General features: G+C 40.1%; 1 protein-coding gene across 1 annotated transcript; it reads right to left on the bottom strand.

The window, feature by feature from the left end:
- Nucleotides 1-633: 633 nt before the first annotated feature.
- LOC137265427 (major vault protein-like) lies at nucleotides 634-23,272 on the bottom strand. The gene is made up of 26 exons (XM_067800826.1): nucleotides 23,103-23,272; nucleotides 21,972-22,105; nucleotides 20,637-20,700; nucleotides 20,106-20,330; nucleotides 18,030-18,121; nucleotides 16,427-16,496; nucleotides 14,965-15,059; nucleotides 14,159-14,225; nucleotides 12,647-12,788; nucleotides 11,498-11,599; nucleotides 11,054-11,144; nucleotides 10,725-10,785; nucleotides 9,994-10,088; nucleotides 9,302-9,380; nucleotides 8,607-8,663; nucleotides 7,782-7,878; nucleotides 7,119-7,198; nucleotides 6,673-6,732; nucleotides 6,270-6,348; nucleotides 4,829-4,974; nucleotides 3,989-4,089; nucleotides 2,811-3,037; nucleotides 2,506-2,570; nucleotides 1,860-1,940; nucleotides 1,144-1,224; nucleotides 634-842 (listed from the first exon to the last, which is right to left on the bottom strand). Exons 1-26 carry the CDS (start codon nucleotides 23,169-23,171, stop codon nucleotides 717-719), a joined length of 2,586 nt encoding a protein of 861 aa, XP_067656927.1. The 5' UTR covers nucleotides 23,172-23,272; the 3' UTR covers nucleotides 634-716.
- Nucleotides 23,273-24,592: the final 1,320 nt, after the last annotated feature.

Here is a 24,592-nt window from a genome sequence, read left to right as displayed (position 1 = left end):
AGAAATACAGCTTGGGCAGTTTAGGACGTTATAATGAGTTGCAGATTCACTCACACTTGTTCTTACAGACACTCATTCTTATAGTGGACAAATGGATGATCGGGCCGTGACAAAAGTCAAAACTATTTTTTTCAAATGGAAATAAAAAATTGTTACACGCACAAATAAAAGTGACGCGCAGATGACTGAGAAACATTTCACTTTTCATTTAGCCTTATCACTTTGGTGAAATCCATGAACATGGGTATAGTGCTGACAATCTCAGAAATAAAATTGCAGATGATCTCAAGTTTCTGTCATGCCCACAGGACGGAGCTCTGCATAGCAAATAGAGGTATCTTTGATGACTGAGCTACCCATGCTTCTCATTGACTTCAGTGTCTTTGCCCATCATATAACAATTACTTCATCCAAAACCTCTGCCTCTTGATCATATGTTAGTTTTTCAGAACTAAGAAACATCTAATATTGGTAACTTCAGTGAACTTTCAATTCGATTCCTCCAACAGATCATTAAACTGAATATGAACTGCTGAAATTTTGTGAACTGGGGCCCATTTCGCAAAGTGACCATAGCACAATCGTAAGTCTGTGATAAAATATGGGACGTACGATCACCTCTTCACTATGATGATTTTGTGAAATAGGGTCCTGATTGGTAAGCCATACTTCTAGCAATGACTATCAGAACCAGTTATTGGAGTGGATGCAGCACTTCAGGCAGATGCCTGCCCATCCGTTTCCATGCCTACAGGACCACCTGCCGTGTTGAACAGGTTGAGGGGATTCTTGGCATCAGTGAACAACACACTCTGCATCCCGAGAGCCTGCAGCAAGCGGATCTGAAAAACAAAGGTAACACTGAAGTTGGTTGGTTGTCGTTTAATGCCGACTCAGCAACATTCTGGCTACATGGCTGCAGTCTGGTGATAATCGAGTCTGGCCCTGGCAATCCACCGATCAATAGCATGAGCATCTGTCTACACCACTGGGTTACGAAGACATGAGTGAACCAAGTCAGCAAGCTTGACCACATGCTCTAGTAGTTGCCCCTACCACAGGCATGAGGTACTGAAGATCAGCTCTACCCTGGATTGTCATGGGTTCTGTGGAGGAATTCCTACAGGACACAAAATGTCTCACCTGAGTATCTGGGCCCGCCTGGGCCATGGCTGCACAGGTCTCTTGGCCAATACTCTCAATCATCTCCTGGAATTTGTTCACCTGAAAATAGAAAGTAATGGTCAAAAGTTTCAACAAAAAATGTTGAAAATTCATTTACTTTGAACGCCCTGTGAATTGAAAGAAAACACACAAGAGTTGCTTCCCTTTGGTCATCAGACTTGGTCATCAGAATGATTGGGTTGGTTTGTCGTTTAATGCAGCACACATCAATATTCCAGATACATGATGACAGTCGGTAAATAATAGAGTCTGGAGCAGACAATTTAGTGATCAACACCATGAGTATCATTCCACACAAACTGGGAGACGACGACATGTGTCAACCAAGTCAGCGATCCTGACCACCCATCCCCTCAGTTGACAAGCATGGGTTGCTGAAGACCAGTTCTAACCCGGATCTTTACAGGTATCATCAGAATAAAGTATTATTTAGTAAAACCATGATTGCCAATAATATAACAATTACTCTGTTGTAATTTCTCTTTATTTGAAAGAGAATATTCCCCATTAAAACATAGATGCAGCCACCGAGGGTATCAATACGTGGAAAAGGATCAAGAAATGATAACACAGCTTGCTGATTATGATCAAATCATGTGGTAATAGAAAATCGCATGCACAATGTCAGCAAATCAAAGCTGCATGAAAGGAGAACATATCTGGATTTGTATCACCTCAATCTCCGCCTTTCTTCTTTCTTTGTCCAGGTAAAGCTCGTTATGACCTCGCAGGTAGTTCAGCTCCCCTCTCCTCACCTGCACACAAGTCACAATACCCTCCTCACATTTGGAACCTCAAACAGTAACTTTATGCAAGAGTTAACGCCTAATGACATGCATATTAAAGTAGTGTAAATGAATGTTTCTTAAGCAAAAACATGTTAAATAATCTATATCAGTGAGGCCTGTACATCTTGGATTCTTGTCTAAGCACACCAGTGTTTGATATTAAGAAACACAGTTGCCTGCCTTTATTGAACAATGACTTGTAATGGACCTGACCAGTTTAGTTGTCTGCTGCAAGTCCCACTGTGTTGGGATCTTATGAAAACAGATCCATATGGAATTCTTCTCAAGATTTGGTTTGTTTTTAAAGCTGCACTCAGCAATATTCACGCTATATGGTAGTGGTTGAGTCTGGACCAGACAATTTTTTTTGCTTACTAGACTGCAATTCATTGGTCCACTTTTGAACCAAATGGACTGTACCATGCTCTATGGTGGTGTGTCATGAATATACTGAACAACATAAGAAATGCAAGTTCTGAAAAAAAAGTAAAAAAGTAATTTCAAAAAGTAAGTGTTCATGTTTATGTCTTACCATGCTCTGTGTCTCCAGTTTTGCTTGGTGTTCTATTGCTTCTGCCTCTGCTTTCAGTTTTGCAGCTGAAAAAAAACCCATAGATTGTAACCCATAGACTGAACATGTATACTGACAGTCCCAGTTTGAGTCATCCTCTGCTAATTCTAAGTCATATATTATTCAAGATTTACAAATATTAAACAAAAGCAGACACTTGCTATGATGGAAGTGACCATTCCAATATGAGAAAAAAATGCCCTGAATGTATGTTTGACCTGGCAACTTTCTTCCATAAAAGTCCCTCTGTATCATATACAACTCACCTTCGATCTCACTCTGACACTCTATGAGCATCCTCTCTGCCTGGGCCTGTGCTTCAGCCTTGGCTTGCCCAGTTGACTCGACAGCTGCAGCTATAGCACAAAGATGCAGCAAGTTGGCTCTCTCCTTCTCTGCATCCTTCTCATTGGCCAGCTTCTGTCTCTCCAGCTGACCTCGTGCTGCCTGTTCGATCTTGTCAGCCTCGTGGGCTGCTGCATTCTCAATGGACCTGTACAGTATTTACAACTTTCAAGACTGCTTGTGGCTATTCCCGACAATGGGGAACAATGACCCACGATACTGGAGAATAATGATGGGGAACAATTACCCAAGATACTCGGGAACAATGATCCATGATATTGGGGAACAATAACACACAACAATGACGAACAATGATGCAAAATGGAGAAAGAAAGTGAGTATTCAGTCACCTTTTAAGACAGGAAATGTTTCCATGTTTGTTGTTTAAGGTGGCACTGAGCGATATTCCAGCTATATTGTGGTGGTCTGTCAATAATTGAATCTGGACAAAATAATCCAGTGATCAAAATCATGAGCATTGATTTGGGATAGCTTGATAGCTCTTATGACAAGTATGGGTTTCTGAAGACCAACTTAACATGGATCTTTACTGGTCACATCCAGCAAAGGACACAAGAGACCCTATTCTAATCTATACTGGACAAAATAAGTTAGGGATCTTCATATTCCATCAGTGTGTCAGTGAATAAGTAGATCATTATTCACTATTTATATCCCTAACTATTTTTGTCCAGCATATATCCCTACATTGAAGGGACTAATATAATTGGCAAATATTGGTCCACACAAACTGAGTCCTTGGTCTGTTTAATTGTATATAACTGTTATTCAGAGGTCAAAGAAACTTTAGAGATAATGGGGCTGGGTTACTTGTGGTACAAGCCATAGTTTAACATAATTAGGTATTAGTGAGTGAGAGAGTGAATTTATTATAACACCGATTTCAGCAATATTCCAGCTATGTCACAGTACAAGACAGAAGAAATGGGCTTCACACATTGTACCCATGTGGGGAATCAAACCCAGATCTTCAATGTGGCAAGCAAATGCATTAACCAGTAGGCTACGCTACCATCCCTGGACTGCCATATCCCTAGACCTAGAAGATGGTTGCTGAAAACAAACATCAAGAACAAACCTTGTTGCAATCTCTATGGCCATCTGTATTGACTTGCTGAGGCTGTCCCTCATCTTCACATCTGATGGCTCGATGCTTTGAACATCGATATTGGTAATTACCTGGGGATGTAAAGGCATGAGTTAGTGAGGTTTGGTTTTGCACTCCTCTGATATTCCAGCAATATCACCATAGGGGATACAAGAAATGGGCTTCAAACACTGCACACATGTGGAGATTCAAACTGTATTAGTTTGTATCTGTCACGAAACAGTTTTGATCAACATCATACGATTACAAATCTAAACTTACATCCAACTTGCTTATGTCAAAAGCTTCGTGCATCAATGTACATATACTGAAGGTAAAAAATAAGGGATAATATGAAAGGACAAGTGTTTCTTTACATTTTTCCAGGTTTCTTCACAAGCTTTGTAACGCATAGACTTGAAGAAACCTGGAGGAAAATAAGGGAACACTTGTGCTTTCATGAAATCCCTTATTTTTTCTCCTCAGAAACATCCAATATCAACATCCATCACAGTTTGAAAACAGTGGCTTGTGTGTAAAAAGGCAGCTAATTAGCTTCTGCAGCAGAGCAATCAGTGATGGTATATGACTGACATGACAGTACCAAACAGTGAGAGAGTGAGTTTGGTTTCATGCCGCTTCTAACAACATTCCAGCAATATCAGAACACCAGAAATGGTCTTCACACACTGCACCCATGCAGGGCATCAAACCCGGGTCTTTGGCTGGATGAGTGAATGCTTTAACCACTAGTCTACCCCACTGCCCGTGGTAGCCACAGAAGACACAAAGGACAGTAATGAATTGTTATACAGTTTCATTGCCACCTACCAGGTTGTTTTCACTGAACCTGATGTGTGTCCTCAGCTGCTTGTTCACAGGATTGATACCGAAAACGGCCGTTCGTATGATCTGCAGGGAGTGTCTGTGGAACTCATCAAAGGGAACCAGGGCAACGGCACCCCTGATTCGGCTTCCTGGAAAGAGGTGTTCCGAAGAAATGGTGGAAAATTGTGTTACATTTGACAACTTTCTAAATGGCTTTGTGTATTCATGACTTTCAAGCATGGGAGTCTGTTAAATCACACTTGCCAGAGGGGTACAGAAATCTGAGGTCTGAACTACCAGTTGTCACACTTCCATTTTGGTGGAAGTAGTGGTGGCTGAGTGAGTAAGATGGCTGCCTTTGTGTGCTGCCAATTAAGTAACTCTGAGAGTTTAGGTTCAAATCCCTGATGGGACCCTGCTGTCATATCACGAAGCTGTGTCTCGACCAGAACAAACTTTCTTCTTCATCCAACTGCAAGTACATATGCTTGGTTCACATCCCATGAGTGTGTCCAAGGGGAAACAACTCTTGAGCAGATTACCGCTCAGAAATACCCAATACTGACACCTACAAAAGTACTGGAATCTGTACTTCACCAAGAAAGTGTAATTCCAAAACTAATGAGTCATATTTTCCACTGTAACATATTCCAGTTGTGTCTGAGGGTGAAAAGATTGGAAATGGATAAGAATGACCCACTAAAATCAGGCAGACAGCAGTGCTCCTGAACCCTGTTTCAGAAAGCTATCATAGCCCTACAGATTTCATGTATAGGGGTATGACATTCGTAGTGCTAAATTAGCTTTGTGAAATGGGGCCATGGACTGTCATACAGGAGCTATGACAGTCATAGTGCTTCAAAGGTTTTGTGAAATGTGGCCCTACATAGAAGTTATTTCATACGTAGTGCTAAGTTAGCTTTGTGAAAAGGGACCCTGTATGGGAGGTATGAAAGTCAAAGTGCTACCACAGCTTTATGAAACAGGTCCCTGTATAGCAGGAACAACAGATGCTGCACTGAAATAGCTTGAAGAAATGGGCCCATTTAGGAGGTACAACAGTCAGTGCTAAGTTACCATCGTGAAATAGGTCCCTGTATAGGAGTACTACAACAGCGTTGTGAAATGGGGCCCTTTACAGGAGGTATGACATTCATAATGCTGAGTTAGCTTTGTGAAATGGGGCCCTTTACAGGAGGTATGACATTCATAATGCTGAGTTAGCTTTGTGAGATGGGACCCTGCACAAATGGTATGACAGATGCCGCAGTGAATCAAATTTGTCAAACAGGGCCCTAGATAGGAGGTATGACACATTTGAAGTTATAGTGCCATAACAACCTTGTAAAATGGGGCCCTCCATAGGAGCTATGACAATCGTAATGCTCCTTTAGCTTTAATTTGTGAAACAGGATCTAGTTTAGGGGAACAACATCATACTTACCAACTTGTCGACAGGCAAAGCCGATAAAGTCCGGTACAGCAAACATTTGCTTCAGACTTTCATCATCATTTCGATAATACTGAAAGTGAATCACACATTCAAGTTCGATGTAGTGAGTGAGTGAATTTAGTCTTATGCTGCTTTTAACAATATTGCAGCAATATCAGACACCTGAAATGGGTTCCACAAATTGCAACCATGTGGGGAATTGAACCTGGATCTTCTAGCAAGAAGGTGAAGGCTTTAACCACTAGGCTTTACAACCTCCCCTCATGAGCAGTGAAGAAATTATCTACATTTACAGAATATAACATATATTTATTGTATCTTATAAATATAAACAAAAAATCTATGTAAATAACTAAAAAAATATCATCATTTCTTGAAATATATAAATAATTACCTCGAAATGATTGTTGAATGCTATTTGGATTTTTAGTCTTGCATGATCTGCAGTCTCAACCTGCATGCAAAAAACATAAGCCATGTTAAGTAAGTTCTACGTGTCACAGAAACATAAGAATGGATAATGGGTTATGGGTAATGTTCAGTCTCAATCAATGATTGGTCAACAATATCACAATGGCCAAAGTGGGACTTTGGCAAATCAGGATGATTCACAACATTTGCACATTTCAACTTGAAATCATATTTTGCAAAAATCAATGTAAATAATTTAAAACAAAATACATAGGAAACATTCAAAACTTACGGCTAGGGGGTTAATGTAGTGATTCCCTAGAAGGGGTGGTGGGGTGGATGGGGCGTCGTTGTTTTGTACAGGTGGAGAAGGCGAAGGGGAGGGATATGCTTCTCTATAAAAATCATGGAATGCAAAGATCTTCTTACCTCAAGAATATCTGTAATAAAGTCTGGCCCCAACATCATGCATAGTGACTTCAAAGCATTGGCTTTCTTGGGCTTGCCAGCTGATGTACACACACACAAACAAACAAAAAAAAAGAAATTAAAAATCACACTCTCTTTAGAGTGAAATATAATAAAATGTACAAGTTTTCATCATCACAGCAGTTGGTAGTTTTGTGGCCAGCTTCAATCTTACAGATGTCATTGTACGTACACCTAATATTTATTTCATAATTACATATGTATGTAGAAAGGGCAGGGCCTAATCAGGATTATTACCTTTTAGGATCCCAAATCCCATGCAAAATTAAACACTGGAGATGAGACCACTTTGTCATACAAACAAGATAGGCTCTTAAAGCACTAACAGTACAATATGAAACATAGAAGAATGGGATCACTTGAAATTAAGTCGATGAGTGCGTGATCCAGTGATCAAGAGCATCGATCTGAGGAAATGGGATAGAATGTGTAAAGTGAGTAAGCCTGACCACCTGATCCCATTTGTCACCTCTTAGGACAAGCATTGGTTATAGAAGATCAAGCCTAACCCAGAGATTCATGGGTAATTAAGTAAATGGACAACGATGAACACAAAACTGGAATTAAATATATCTATGGCCAGTACATCAAGTATCTACTGACCACTGAGACTGAGCACGTTGAAGTTTTCATGTGGACCCAGGATGATGAGGTCTGGCCCGAGCACTACCCTCGCAGTCTTTTGCATATAATTGTACACCTGCAAGATTGTCACAAGTGTGATCAAGTACTGGTTCAGGAAAATGGGAAAAATTGATCATGGACCAAACATATTTTGAAGACTTGAAGAGTTTGCCTTTTGTTACAGCAAACAAACAACAAATTATGTGACAGTAAGTGAGTGAGTGAGTGAGTGAGTGAATGAGTCAGTGAGTTTAGGCTTATGCTGCACCCAGCAATATTCCAGTTATGTGGCAGTGGTCTGTAAATAATCAAGTCTGGACCAGACAATCCAGTGATCAACAACATGACCATCAATCTGCGCCAATCTGCGGAAATGATAAAATGTGTCAACCAAGGCAGCAAGCCTGTCCACACAATCCTGTTATTCGCCTCTTATAGTCACCTTTTACAGCAAGCATGGGTTGCTGAAGGCCTATTCTACCCCAGACCTTCATGGGTCAATTATGTGAGAGAATTTTCTATATATATATTACTTCTTATGTCTGTGTAAACAGCAAAACAAAACTTGAGGTGTTAGTGCAAATAGTTCTTCCTTCAGACTTAGCATAATCAAAACATACACTACCAAAATAACATACATATTGTAACATGTTTTTAGAAATGTCTTTCAGTGTACTGCTACCAGGGTAACAATTTAAACAAACAACATAAACAACCATGTTATACCATAGTGTATGCATGTTACCTCTACAATTTTCATTCTCTTTTCCACAAATATTAATCACCTGTTCATGCACAACTCACCTGGACAGCTGTGTTACCGGGACAACGGTATGTAACTATTTTGGTTCTGTTTCTGCCCTGAGAAAAAAAAATGAAAGAAAACATAATAAGTGAAATCAGTAGGATACAGATCTGAATGGCCAGGCCATAACTGACAAATAGTTGTTTGGTTTGTTGTTTAACACTGGACTCAGCAATATTCTAGCTATAAATGTAAATAATTGAATCTGGTTCAGACAATCAAGTGATCACCATCATCAGCACTGATCTACACAAAATGGGCTATGATCACATGTGTCAACCATGTCTGCTAACCTGATCACCCAATCCCATTAGTCGCCTTTTACGACAAACATAGCTCTTCCTCACCTCTACAAGATGTCAACCATTGTCAAATCTAGACATTAGATATACCTGTGTGCTGATCAGGAACAACACATCAAATCTACATGTTTGGTTTTGAATTAAATTTAGATTTATTGTAATTTTGTTATATACCTCTGGTTTTTAAACATAGTATGTTTATCTCCTTAACATCTACTGTCAGACAGTCAGTGATAGTGATCATAAACTAGCATGACAACACTGGCCTAAATTAGTGTATAAATTTATGTCAAGTCTCATCTTACTGACTTGTTTTTAATTACAAAACATTTGACATGTGTTTTTTTATAACAGTGATGAAACAACAGTATTGTGCTCAATATCAACAGTACCATGAGAATACTTGGATTGATGGACTGCTCGTAGTATGCCAGTTTTCGAATGTTTCCATCACCGATGCCACCACCATTCCTGGAAATATTTAAAAAAACAGACACATTAACACTTCAATGAAACTCCATTTAGCAGAGGGCCTTACTCTGTCTACGTCATGGGAAAGCAATCATAAATGACATCTTACATAATAAAGGCTTGCAATACATATTATTATTTCTTATTCATCATATTTTCTAAAAACACTTCATTTGCTATCTCTATGAACATAAAGAGGTAAGACCTGACTCTTGACAGACAGCATACAGGTGAAGCAGGGATTTATATGGCTTTGATCATATGCCAAAGCTCATTAATTTTTTATAAACGTCACCTAACAGGAATCTAGACGTACGATGATATGCAAATATAGTATTGGCAGATGCTTTCATCATAGTGACTTGAATTTCAGTGATGAAAGGATCTTAAAAGAGGGAAATGCTTAATTTTACAGAACTGTACTGGATGCAATATTAAATGATTACATTGCTGAATGATATGAAGTCAAAATACAAAACAACAAATATTTCCACCCCTACACCAACCAATCCTTATTTCCGCAAGTTGATAAAATATTTAAATTCTTCTATGATATACATGTAGTTGTGAAAACCATCATTTGAAGATAATTATGGAAGAGTCCACTGGGTACCTGAGTATCTCCTCAACCTCTGGAGTTAATGGTTTCTCCCATAGTTCCTCGTGTGCATTCAGCATGTACGAGCATGGCCCCATCACACTTCTTATCTGAAGAGACAGTCATAAATTATCAAACAGGTGACTTCGGGACCCCTCAGTGCGAAATAACGTTGAATGGTAACTTGAAAAATATCTCTGATGGCCGGTCTCTTCATGGCGGGGCCGGTGCAGTAGCCTAGTGGTGAAAGACATGGGTTCAATTCCCCACATGGGTACAATGTGTGAAGCCCATTTCTGGTGTTCCCTACCAAAATATTGCTCATAAAATCATTTATCTGCACATTTGTTAACTCTGAAAATGGGGTCAAACTGTATGGAGAAAAGCAGAGTGAGTGAGTGAGTGAGTGAGTGAGTGAGTGAGTGAGTGAGTGAGTGAGTGAGTGAGTGAGTGAGTGAGTGAGTGAGTGACAGGATGGGTCAGTGGGAGTGTGAGTGAGACTTGAGTGGACTTTTATGCTGCTTTTAGCAATATTCATGCAACATCACAACAGGGGAGACTAGAAATTGGCTTCACATATTGTACCCATGTGGGAAATTAAACACCAATGTTTGGCATAAGGAGTGTCCACTTTACCATCCTGCCAGATAGTGTGTCCTTTGTCTCATTAGCTAGTCTGAATTGTAGTAAATCTTGCAGAGTACATTATTGTCCATTACCACCAGCATCTGATTTTGTGAACGTACCTTCCCTGTCTGCCTGTTCTGAACATAGATACCCTCATTCTTGCTAAGCGGCATAGTTTCTCTGGAACAAATAAGAGAGATGTCTTGTGATACCTTGTGATTCACATTATTCAACAACAAGGGCTAAATTCTCTTCCCAATCACTACTTAGGAGTCTGATTTGATCAACCTACCATCCCTTCACAAGTTCCAATTTCGACAAAGGGTGGATAGATCTAGAACTCCTCAAGATCTTTATTTCGAAGTGTGGGTAGACCGACTTCTCTTCATGGTACATTAACAGGATAGGACACCACTACCAGTCTTATAACACTACAAGATATCATTACCTTTTCTTCACAATCTCCACTTCAATGGGTGGGATGTACTCGAGTGGTCCTCGGATCAACCACAAATCACCTGGCTTTCTTTTAGGCTTTCCTGTTGAAAAAAAAAAAACAATATGTAAAAACTCTTCACTTTTGCAAATAAACAAGCTTCACATGGCTTTAGTATAATAAGTGCATTTGTAATGCGCTAATCTCATGCATGCTGAGGACAACAACAATTAAAGCATGGCACATAATTACCTCAGATACCTAAAGCTGCATCCAAGGCACAAGAAGGTTAATAAGCACATAACTTATCCTACTGGGCACCCATTTATTCTGCTGGTGAACAAAGGCAAAGTAAGATGGGATCTGTGGGATCTGATACATTAACACAAGCCTACTCAGGTTATTACTAGCCACTCCTTTAAATATATAATAATAATAATATAATATTGTCCATACCTTTAAACATATCATCAGTAAATGCTCCCGTGGCCTGGAGGACGAGGCTCTCATCAGCTGACAGGACATGGGAGTTCTGTATGCCATCCTCAAGCCTCTCACCTAAACATGGGAAGACACAAAATGTCATAACTTTCAGTGAGTGAGTGAGTTTGGTTTTACACCACACTTAGCAATACTCCAGCTATATGGCAGTGGTCTGTAAACAATACAGTCTGGACCAGACAATCCAGTGACCAACAGCATGAGCACTGATCTACTCAATAGCGATACACTGACATTTGTCAACCAAGCCTGCCACTCGATCCCGTTTGTAGTTGTTCAAACACACAAATATTTTCAAGGTTCACTCGGACTTTGACATTAATGTCTTAGAGTATGAAATATATGCCCAAATGGTATTTAAGAAATTGCTTATTGAAAAACATTCAAGGAAAGTCTTGAAAGTGTACAAAGTCTTTACCTTGCTGACAATCTTAACAGGCTGTGTAATATGCTGGAATATTCAAAGTGTCACAGTGACCTTGAAATCAACTGGGCCCTGCACATGCCTTAGATAAAATTTGTTGTTGAATATGAAGAAAATCCAGCAAACAGTACTTGAGATATCTTGCCGACCAGCTTAACATGCACCTTAACATGCTGGCATCTTCAAAGTGTCAACAACACTTTGACAATTAAGTGGATTTAAGGTCACCAAAATTGGCTGGGGCTGGCGCCTTGCCAAGACAAGCCCTATCTTAAATATGAAGAAAATCCAGTGAGATATCTCGATGGCAAGGGTAAAACGTCAACATCCCATTCTGACCTTGAAATAAAGGTCAAGGTCACCAAATCTGACTGGGACCTTTCTTATACTGTGGTGAACCTAGGTACCAAATATGAAAAAAATCTAAAGAAAAGTTCTCAAGATATTCCACTTCATACAAACATACGAACAGAACCTAATACTGCATTCCCCGCTTTGATACCTGTAATATCTGTACTGTTTTGCCACTGAAATGACAAGTTTATTACCAGCTGAAACGTTTAAGACAACAGGCATATTTTCTGGCTAACTTGTCTTCTAAGGTGATAGAATTAAAACTGCCTCAGTCATTGTGACTGTGTGAAAAGTCGAGAGTAAGGAAATGTGCCGCTCTTGTTTACCTGGATGAAGGAAAAATGTACACAACCCCTTCTTCAGCACCCGCTTTCCAAGGCATGGCCTCTTGTCTTCATCTACAGGGTCAAGGACAACACAGTACTGACCCTTGCTGACCACTGTCTTCTTCACCTGCTTCACGACCTCCTGCAGCAGGACATGTCTTGGTTACCGACTACATCAACACTGTCTTTAACTATTTCATGCACATCATTAACAAAGTGAGTGAGTGAGTGAGTGAGTGAGTTAGTTGTGTTTTATGCTGATTTTAGCAATACTCCAGAAACATCACAATAGGGAACACCAGAAATGGGCTTCACACATTGTACCCATGTGGGGAATCAAACTCGGGGCTTTATTGTCATGAGTGAAGGCTTTTTCAACTACCTTACAACTGTTCGCCCAGCAGAAAATGGGTACCTGGTGGGATAAGTCATGTGATGAATATCCTAGTGCCTTACTGGCAGGCTGGATTACCTAGGGTAATAAAGACTGTTGAGCTATGAGCATTCACCGAGTGAATGGAATTTAGTGAATTATAAATGTACAGTTATCTTTATTATCATTACTTACACCTACATCAAAATTATGTACACCACAGTCGCAAAAAATATTGGGAAAACACCATCATCATTTCCAGCAACAGCACTGACTGCACCCACAGAGTCTACATCATCAGCAGAAGGTGTACACAAAGACGCAAATACAAATATAGCACGCATTTACATCTTTGTGCACACCTTCTAATTACAGTGGAAGCTGTCATTACTGGCATCTGTCCAATCCGGCAAGTTGTAAACACCAGCACAAAATCTCAGTCCCATCGGTGGCATATACATTTATCATCAGCTCTCCAATCCAGCACATTGTCTAAACAGGATCATTTCTTCAGTCCCTGTGAGTGCCTGTTTAGACAGCTTCCACTGTACTGATCACATCAATACGATCGAGGATAATTTATGGATAGGGGTGATGATTTTTATGGTGAAGCATATGCGACGTGAATCCCCATCCCCGTGAATCACCTCCTCAAAAAAAAGTATGTACAAAGTAAGAGACCCATCCTGCGTGTACTGTACAAAATTAGTGATCCACCACTCCCCATCCCATAATTTTTAATCATCATCTGTACAAGTGATGATCCCCCTACCTCCCCAGAACAAAATGAGTACCCGCCCTCCCCACTAAATCATCATCACAACACTTACCTATAAATAGGGATCGGTCCCTTATACCACAAGATCACCTACACATATCAATGACAACACATACATCACACATCACCTCTAAATCTTATACACATTCATTACCAAGGTGGTGGAATGGCCCAGTGGTTTAAGTGTTCGCCTGTCGCATAGAAGTCCCGGGTTTGATTCCCTACATGGATACAATATGTGAAGTCCATTTCTGGTGTGTTCCGTGATATTGCTGAAATATTGATTACAGTAGCATCCAACCATACTCACTCACACACTCATATTCTTTACCAAAACATCTATGAACTAGGACTGAATTACCACTCCAACTTCAGGAAAATAACTATCAGTTTCTTCTCCTGTCAGAAGCCATTCATCTCCAGCCAACCTGCAACAAAAACATCACACACCCTTCACTGAGTGTACTTCACATCAGTACATACATTTATCCAGTGATTTATTTTTGTGAGCTACAATTATTGGGGTACAAAGACTGGCCATCATTTGCTCCTTTGTGTTTCAAATGCTTCTTGTAACATAGGTTGTTGGGAAACTATCTAAGTGGAACATTTAGCAAGGGTCGTTTGTTTTCTGTTGCAACACTGTGGCAAACAAAATGGCCACCTCTAAATAGTCAAGTGATCTACACTAATGACAAGCATGGGGGACTGTAGTCAACTTTTGAAAAACACACAAGTTTGATACCAAACAATTAACATATCCATGACTATGAACACAGTCTCCAGATGGGGCCCAACCCCTAAAAAATTGAGAATCAGTCTTCAGAAACCCATGCCTGTTGTAAAATCAGACCAATGAGATTGGGTAGTAAGGCTTGCTCAGTTGGATGACATAAGTCATCATATCCCAAGTGTAAAGATTGATGCTCATGCTATTGTCCACTTAACTGTCTGGTCCGGACTCAATTATTTACAAACCGGCGCCACACAGCTGGAATATTGATCAGTGAAGCATAGAAACAACTAACCAAATCAAGCCAAACCCAACCAAAGTACAGGAATCTGTACTTCACTGAGAATGGGTAATACAACACATACTAAGTCTATCCACAGCTGCAGTCCGAATGACCCAAATGGACAAAAGGATGATTTAACCACATAATTTACCTGCTGTCACCATACGCATCAGTTAATGTCCGAGTGGCACGAAGGTGAAGGCCAGCATCATGGGTCAAGGTTATCTTTGATTTCACACCGAGTACCTACAGTGAAACACAATACAGTTGAAGTGAATATTTATCCATCTTAATTCTCTAATTATCAGAAATTTTATAAATACGTCATGAGCCAACTAATGATCATAGTTTCAAATCGCTTATGAACTTTTTTGTATTACAAGGGAGTAAGCGCAGTAGTTGAAACAGAGAAAGAAATGCATGTGCAGTATGTGATGAGTGTTAAGTTAGACCAACCCTCCGATGTTCTTGGCAGTGGTTGCGGTAGGTTTTGTATGACTCTGTGCAGAAATAAAGTCATAAATATGTAGTCCAAACTTTTTGCGCAAGAAATTTCAGCCCAATCCGGAATCATGTTAAAATTTATTGGTTGTGTTTATGTAGCAATTTTAAGATACTTTCTAAAATTATGTAGATCAGAATCTATGTGTCCAAAAGCTGCATGCTAAATATTTTTTGTGATTTTGGTTTTATTATTTGTTTTGCTTGAAAAACATGTTTCTGCACTAACGCGAACACTGTCTTGGTATTTTGTTTAATGTGCATGAACTCTTGTAATACAAACCAATAATAGCGATTTGAAACTATGATTGTTTTTTAAACAATTTTTATCCTAAGTTGAACAAAATCCTGAAACTTTTCAAATGGCAAGGTAAAATTATGAGGATTTGCAACCTTAACTTCACTTTATTTGATTTACCTTTTTGTTTAAAGTAAACTTCATCAGTACATTTTCACTGCAAACAGACTGTGGTTACAGCATGCATGTCTGTAATAATGCATCTTATGTGTTGACGTAAACGTACACACGGAATGTCAGATGGTAGACTGTTCCATTAGTATGGTCCGTGCCTTTCAAATGATCTGTCCATGAACATTTTCGTGCATCATAACTGACAAGAGTAAGACCATCTGGTCATTTGATCATAAGGACCTTGATGGTTCGTAGTGGTGAATCAGACTTGAGATTTTTCATATTTTCTATTGTCAGCAGTGTCCAACTCTTTCCAAAGTTGATTATTATTCTAAGATAGGAATTTTCAGTTGGCAAGGTAAAATTCTGAGGATTCACAACCTTAATTTTACTTTATTTCATTTACATTACTGATTAAAGTGAAATTCATCAGTACCCTTCAACTGCAAACAGACCATATCCAGTTACTCAAGCACTTGGAATCTCCTTTGCGCAGCACTTGTTGCTGGATATTAGAGCTATTTTGTGCATGCGTGTGTCATAACATTAAGCCCTGTGTGCAGTTAAACAAAGCAACCTTAGTACTAAGACTGTTTTAAGTCTGTGTTCAGTTTAGGAGTCATGGTCTTGGTTACTAGCCCACAGATCACTCCGTACAATGACTTACTGTAATTCAGAAAGCAAACAGATTTTGTCTCACCTCTTCAAACACTCCTGGTACATAAGCCCCTGGTGTTGACACAAGCCATTCTTCACCAGTCACTCGCTTGCTGAAAATGGAACCAAACAATAAACCAATCCATGTTCACTCGAGGCTTCATGAATATAAATATATTCCTATTTGAAAGCATAGATACACATAAATCTCAGGTGTTGTTCACATTGTACATGGTTTACCATTACAAATCATCATCACTCCCCCTAGCCATAGATTATCAATGGTCCCTAAACGGGTATTCAAATACACATTATATTTTGACGAGTTGAAAAGTTTATTTTAAGATATATTCACAGGTAATATATAGCGAGTTTATTTTTTTTGCTGTTTTTAGCAATATTCCAGCAATATCATGGTGAGGAACACCAGAAATGAGCTCCACACATTGTACCCATGTTGGGATTCAAATCCAGGCTTTTGGCATGACAAGTGAATGTTTAAACCACTAGACACAGCTATATCCACATGGGTCATTTCAGTTATTTCATATCTGATGCTGAGTTAATAAAGTAAGCTTTAAAATTCAATCGACTGGTATCGATAATGACCCAAATATGACCTTTTCGTGTTCAATAGTGAATGCTGTCCTACATTTAAGAACCTGGGTTATGCTGTCCTGGCAAACTTGAGGTGGTTCAAAATTCACTTGTCTGCTAACCTGGATACCTGATATGAAAAGTGTGAGTAACTTGATACAGAGGAGTCTCAAACTGGGCCCTATAACCAGGGGATTCTCGACAGGGGAGGTAATACAGTGCCATGTAGAGTTACTTCCCTTTAGTCATATGAAGTTCCAGTCCTTATCGTTTAGAAATGCAAACATACTAATTTTGTTAGTTAACTCAAAAAAAAAAAAAAATAGAAAAGAAAAAAGGCCAATATCTGATTGGCATGTACATTAAGAGAGACAACATATCCTTCAAGCCAAGTGTACATCTATTTGAATGTACTTGTTTCAGAAATACAAGAAGTCATCCAAAAATGGGGGATCTGATTACACTTGTAACACTGTTGTTTGTGCACACTTAGAAATGATGTGTCGGGACACTTGTCTGCGGTGTGTCACCCACAGCTTATCAAATCAGTGGAAACTGCTGACTTGTCGAAAATATAGCAAGCTAAGCAAATTGTTGTTATTCATGTACACATAAAAACAGGGTGGTTAGGCAAGGGAAAGGGGAGCCGGAAGACAGCGGGAAGGGCGTGGACAGACCAGCAGAGAGACAACCAAGGACTTGAAGGGACAAGCTGATAGCCTCTGTTGGACTCTTCTCTGTATACTTAGTGTTCACCCTATCTCAAAGGTGTACAAGAACTGAAGCTACCTTTCTTTGTGTGACGCTATGTCTCATGTTGTCTCAAGTCCCGCTCCCCTTGGAGGTGTTCCACACTTTCTCAGAAAAGTACAAAGTGTAGTACCTTTGGCTTGAGTCCCACTAGGGAGTTGAATCCACACTCTCAGAGAGATGCACACAAGCACCATCACACAAAGTAAAGCATTAGAATCTGGACTTCACTCGCAAAATGTAATAAAAAACATGTTACATTTGACCACTTTCTAAAAGGCATCAACAACCATCCTTACTTTCCATCATTGTCATAACAGTCCTGAATGGCCCGTAGATTTAGGGAATCTCCATTCCTGATGATGAATGGCTGCACAACCTTGACAACTTCCTGTAACATGGCAACAGTAACAACAGTTAACAACCGGTTTCACTGAACATAATAAACATGTGAGTGTATGAAAGCTAATAATTAATCAGGGGTTCAAAATTTTTTTTAAAAGCCACTTGCCACAGGGCAAGTGACTTCAAGAAAGTAACTTGTCCTGACTAATTTTCCACTTGCCCTGATTTTTATGACATAATTGTGATGATATTGTGAAAGAATAAATCAACATGGTATTTGATGTTATTGTTTACTGTTTGGACGTCTTTTTTCTCTCTTTACAGGTAATAATTGGCACTGTTTTTATACAGAACATCAAAGTTTGCAGACACTAGTTTGGGCCCCTCACAGTCATGTGATACAAGCTTTTCATAACAAATATCGTTCATTTCAAGAGTAGTTTTTATTCCATCCAACACCCCATCAGCAGTAGCATGATCTAGAGTTACAACTGCAGCATGGAATGAAACTGGAACACCATGGCTTACATAACGAATAAACACAGTTTCCTGTTCAAGAATTGCCGAGTCAGTACTCCCATCACTAAGAATGGATACATAGTTTGCTTCATTAATATCTGATTGGAAGTCTTTTTTCAAACTATGTGAAATTGCTTGAATAAACTTGCTCGCACCATCAATGTTTATGTAATTATGCCCTATGTCCACACCAACCCTGTCAAGTAAGTCTAAGTGCATTGCAAAATCACTTAGTGGTTTTCCTTTGCTGGCAATGAGAAATGCTGTCACAAACAGTTTCTCAATTTGATCGTAATTCTTCTTGTCCATGTTTTTAAAACACTTCAAAAGTTTCCCGTCTCTCTCTACTTTATCGCAGCTTGCCCCAACCTCCAAATCACCGGTTTCACCGCTATGAATATAATAATAATATGACAAACACTCGGCATGAACGGCTGAACTGTCATGGATTTTCAGATATTCTACTCTGAATTTTGAACACCCACTGACAAAAGTGTTCTTTACCCCATGTCTCGTGGATACAGACGGAAATCGTGCACAATATTCACAAGTCATAATGTCTTTTTCTTCGTTGTAAAGTAACCACTGCCATTTTGAACACCAAGACTTCTGAAACTGTCTACACCGTTTCTCGTTGTCGTACTTTTTATCTTTAGATTGTTTGGTGCAAACCTCGGCTTCGGTGTCATCACCCAAGGTCTTCCTTTTCACCCCTGTGTCCGATTGTAAAAAACTGTCCATCAGTTTCTGTGACATGTTTTTTTTTTTATAAAACACGAGGCAGTTGTCTGCTATTCAGCCGCGGTCTGACAGTTCACTCAAACGTGCCTGCCGGCTCTCTTGTCAGTGATTGGTCAGTCATTTATAAAAATGCTCGCTTCGGTTTCCAATAGCTTTACTGCGAGGCCCCGATCGGGGAGGGATAAATAGCAAAGAAAGATAACTCTAGTTTATTATCATTGCGAAAGTTCCCTCATTTTGCTCTCGTATCGTCTCACATTTACCTGTTGGAACCGTAAGCATTGCAGTAATTATCAGGTAGCCCATGGGCAAGTAAGATATCATTATTTATACGCCCGAAATGAAATCTGCCTTGTCCCGGGCGTCGGGCGATGGGATTTTTGAACCCCTGATTAATATTTAATAACATCACACTTTAAGTGTATGAACTCATCAGATACACTGCTTCATTAACTTTAGGACATTATCTTATGACATTTCAGTCTTCTCATCATGTCAGTTCTAGGAATGCGGTCTACTCACTATATTACCTCTAGGAGTGTAGCCTACTCACCACATCAGCTCTAGGAATACAGCCTACTCACCACATCAGCGCTAGGAATGTAGCCTTCTCACCACATCAGCACTAGGAATGTAGCCTACTCACCACATCAGCGCTAGGAATGTAGCCTTCTCACCACATCAGCGCTAGGAATGTAGCCTTCTCACCACATCAGTGCAAGGAATGTAGTCTACTCACCACACCAGTTCTAGGAATGTAGCCTACTCACCACATCAGCTCTAGGAATGTAGGTCAGCGGTCCAGGCAGCTGCCACATCTCCTCTTCTTTCCTCTTCACCCCTGAGTCCTCCAGGTCTAGGAGGGCACGAAGGCGGATGGCATGGTTGGCTTTGATAACAGGGAGGGGACGGACAGCCTTCTGGTACTGACCCCGCTGCTGGACGTATTCTGGAGCCAGTGTGAGCGATTCACCTGGGTAAAGAGGGAATGGGTCCTGAAGGAAGAAGAGAGATTCAGGCTCATGAAGGTAGTATCTACAGTATGTGGTGAAGAAAAGAATGGCAAAGGGGACTGTTTCTGTTTTAGGCATTGTTTACTGGATCATTGAACACCACAATCAGACTCAGGACAATGCACTTCAGACCAAATGCAAAATTTGTCTGCTACCTCCCTATTCTACCTCAATTGTTCTGCAGTAAATATATATCTATATGGATTAATGTACATCATTTTGACCTCACTGTCTTGGAAACACCATGGTATCTAAAGGAAAATGAGTCCTTTGATTGATGTTACCTACCTGATGGAGTCTTACTTCCTTTTGCCCAAGTTTGAGCTCACATGCCTTGCCTGCCTCATAGTGGCTAGAAATGAAACAGCAACAAAGTAAACATAAGACATCTTCATCAACACCTAGAAACATACAACTGTTAACAAGAGCAACATCACGGTAAAGGCTCAGAGGTTGTCATCTGTCTTTCTGGACCAACTACCAGATGTGATGCTAACATTTAGTATTGGCAGATTAACATGTGATGGGACCTCTTAGGTCCATGCTGACGGGGAAGAACGGACTTGAACGGGTCTGTGACTCTGTTATGGTGACCGAGGTGACCTCACCCACTGGAGACGCTGCTATGGTGACTGATGTGACTTCACCTGATGGTGTCTGTGACACTGTTATGGCGACTGACGTGACCTCACCTGATGGGCACTGTGACTCTGTTATAGTGACTGAGAAGACCTCACCTGATGCGGTCTGTGACACTATTATGGTGACTGAGATGACCTCACCTGATGGGGTCTGTGACACTGTTATGGTGACCAAGATGACCTCACCTGATGGGGTCTGTGACTGTTTTGGGGCCTGAGATGACCTCTTCTAATAGGGTTTGTGACACATTTATGGTGACTGAGATGACCTCACCTGATGGGGTCTGTGACACTATTATGGTGACCAAGATGACCTCAACTGATGGGGACTGTGACACTGTACTGGGGCCCAAGATGACCTCACCTGAAAGGGGTCTGTGATGCTGCTATGGTGACTGATGTGACTTCACCTGATGGTGTCTGTGACACTGTTATGGCGACTGACATGACCTCACCTGATGGCCACTTTGACTCTGTTATGGTGACTGAGATGACCTCACCTGATGCGGTCTGTGACACTATCACAGATTAACATGTGATGGGACCTCTTAGGTCCATGCTGACGGGGAAGAACGGACTTGAACGGGTCTGTGACTCTGTTATGGTGACCGAGGTGACCTCACCCACTGGAGTCTGAGACGCTGCTATGGTGACTGATGTGACTTCACCTGATGGTGTCTGTGACACTGTTATGGCGACTGACGTGACCTCACCTGATGGGCACTGTGACTCTGTTATAGTGACTGAGAAGACCTCACCTGATGCGGTCTGTGACACTATTATGGTGACTGAAATGACCTCACCTGATGGGGTCTGTGACTGTTTTGGGGCCTGAGATGACCTCTTCTAATGGGGTTTGTGACACATTTATGGTGACTGATGTGACCTCACCTGATGGGGTCTGTGTCACTGCTCTGGTGACTGAGATGACCTCACCTGATGGGGTCTGCAACAGTTAAAGTAGTGACCAAGATCAACTGACCTGACTGGGTCTGTGACACTGATGTAGTGACCAGGAGGAACAACAATCATAGGTAGAGGTCCAGCCTCCAGACGTTCATTACTCTTCAGGACAAGGGTCTGTGGCCCGACTTCCAGCCGTGTGATGTTCGTTGTCTGCAACAAAGAACAAGAACAGCACATATTTCATCATCATGTCAAACGTAACAGTGGTCTGACCATATGTTCATGGTAGCATCCTGATTTCAGGAATATCATATATCACGTATGCTCATAAAAAGTCATATTTGGGTTATAACCAAATATTATGCAAGGGTCATCAAGGTTGCAAGAAAAAGCAAAACACACATATAGTATCACTGGTTATGTAGAGCGATGATTACAGCTTCATTGTTGGTTTATTGAGGGTGGTGGGGAGGGGAGTTGTCCATGGGTACAACATAGCACCAAATTAGAGTAATGTTTAGCCACAGATATTGGAGAAGATCTAAAGAAATATATATACAACAACACTTTTATGGTTACTCAAAACAAAGGAGAAAAACATTTTATAATGTAACAGGGGACAGATAAAAGTGTTGTATACATTAGTTGTGTCTCTAAACGATCATGTATTTGGATCTGCTTTGGGCTCATGTTCAGATTGGTGCTACTAAATTTCTCTGTCATATTTGGGATTACCTTTTAATAGTAAAACAGTTTTTCTAGTACGTTTGATGGGTTGAGTCCCATCCATCAGAGTAATAGCCAGCATATATCTACGGATCAATAAAAATGACCGACTCATTATTATAATTAGGGTAATTAAACTACACTGAGGTGAGCGATGTAGACACGTCGTTTGCAGATATAAATTGAGAAACCTGGCTGAACGACTGATTCGGTGATTGACTATTGGCAGTCAATTGACTCATCTCAAGATCGATCAAATTCAAAGGAAATATCGCTAATTGAAAACGATTACATTAAACTAGAGTTGTATGAACCTTGGGAACAGAAACGTAATTCGAAACATGTCAGCGGGTTTGCAGGTCACTGTTAAATTTGCAATGTGCAGGTCGACTGCTCATGACCCAGTGAATTGAGCGATCGACGGTGACCCGAGCAGAAGTGACGAGCACCTGTCAATAACTTGACCTCTCAAATAGCTCACCAGATCCAATACGTGGACGTATTGGTAGGGCATCAGCCCAGTTATGCCTCCTTCCTTGTCGTGACTCATGACACCCGTTTGTATGTGCACTCGTTGCGGATAACTTTAAGACTAATTCTCCAGTTTCGCTGTTTACAACAAAACCCGGAAGCGTAGCGACTGCTGGTGATACTATTACCCACATGACATATATTCTTTTCTCAGATGTTGATATAACCGTCTGTTGGAAGAACGAGATATTTCGTTTCTTTCTGTGACTGGACGAGTTACTGCTTCTTGTTTTAGAGCGCTCCAGTTTATGTTTACACCTTTCCCCGCATACCTTGTTAATTGTCCGAGATGATGTCGGATAATCACCATCTTCTGTGATCCACGAGAAGATGTGAGTGAAGGAAAGACGAAGATTTTCAGAGCGCTTCGGTGGATGTGATAGTTCTTAATCTTCCAGCTAAAATACTGCGAATAACACCCTTAAATGAAAGAATCAACACAATGTTTCACTGTGAAACTTATCGAAGTACTATATGAGCAGCTAAACATTTCTACGTACTACATTTGTCTTGGAATACTCTTCTCTACCCGACTGTCATTGACTAAAAGCACAAAGACACCATCAACCATAGCTAACAACGTATTGTTTTCTATTAAAATGCTAATCCACGAGTATCCAGTTAATAATCTTTTTAAGCTCTTTGATGCCAAAGTGAAGCCACTTATACTTTTGGGTGCAAGAGTGTGGTGTTATCACGAGCGACAGTTGATTGACAAATTTCATACAAATCTCTGTAAAATTGTGCTTGTAAACATGTTTCTAATAATGATATATTAGCTTATTGTGGTGGATATTGTATACGTATTGGTTATTAAGTTACATGTCTACGCCGCTGGTGTGTATTTAAGTATCTGAAAGGTTTCATTAACAATGTTACATTTTGTTGGAAAAAAATCTCCACTCAGCTGGTAGATATACTTGGACATCATATTTAAAATGTTTGTTAAAACCACTGGGTTTGAATTTGTGTGGTTTAGTCATGATAATGGCAGGTTTAATCATTTTATATTCATGTTCAAACAGAGGCTTATTAATGTAAAGTGGCAAAACATATTGAGTAGAATTAATCGCATTTAACTTATAAGACCACTAAATTATAAATTGTGCGAAATACATTACAGACTATGGATGAGAACATCTATTTTTTTTCATGGAATACCTATCATTAAATGGTAAATATGACTGATGTGCTTAGGCGTTGGTAATATTTTTGATAACATTCCTTCGGACATTCAAGACTTAGTTTGTGGAAGTATGTGTTATAAGTTGGTGGAAAATAGTATATGGATTACGGTTGAGCAGTGTTTATCGGTACTTGGACGTCACGGAGATGAATTATCACTCCAACCTACGTCAGTAAATACCTTTCTTGGATCTATACTTATACATTAGTCACAGACAGGAAAATCGCTATTAAAGGTCAAATGCAACAAAACAA

The sequence above is a fragment of the Haliotis asinina genome, chromosome 15 (assembly GCF_037392515.1).
Source record: "Haliotis asinina isolate JCU_RB_2024 chromosome 15, JCU_Hal_asi_v2, whole genome shotgun sequence".
Classification (NCBI taxonomy): Eukaryota; Metazoa; Mollusca; class Gastropoda; order Lepetellida; family Haliotidae; genus Haliotis; species Haliotis asinina.
This window is presented reverse-complemented; position numbering and strand designations above follow the sequence as displayed.

Coding starts and splice junctions, on each gene's coding strand:
- LOC137265427 (XM_067800826.1), bottom strand. CDS start 23,171: ATGAGTCACGACAAGGAAGGAGGCATAACTGGGCTGATGCCCTACCAA. Junction 18,122..20,105: donor ACATTCCTAGAGCTGATGTG/GTGAGTAGGCTA, acceptor GCCATGTTACAG/GAAGTTGTCAAGGTTGTGCA. Junction 3,038..3,988: donor GCCATAGAGATTGCAACAAG/GTTTGTTCTTGA, acceptor AATACTGTACAG/GTCCATTGAGAATGCAGCAG.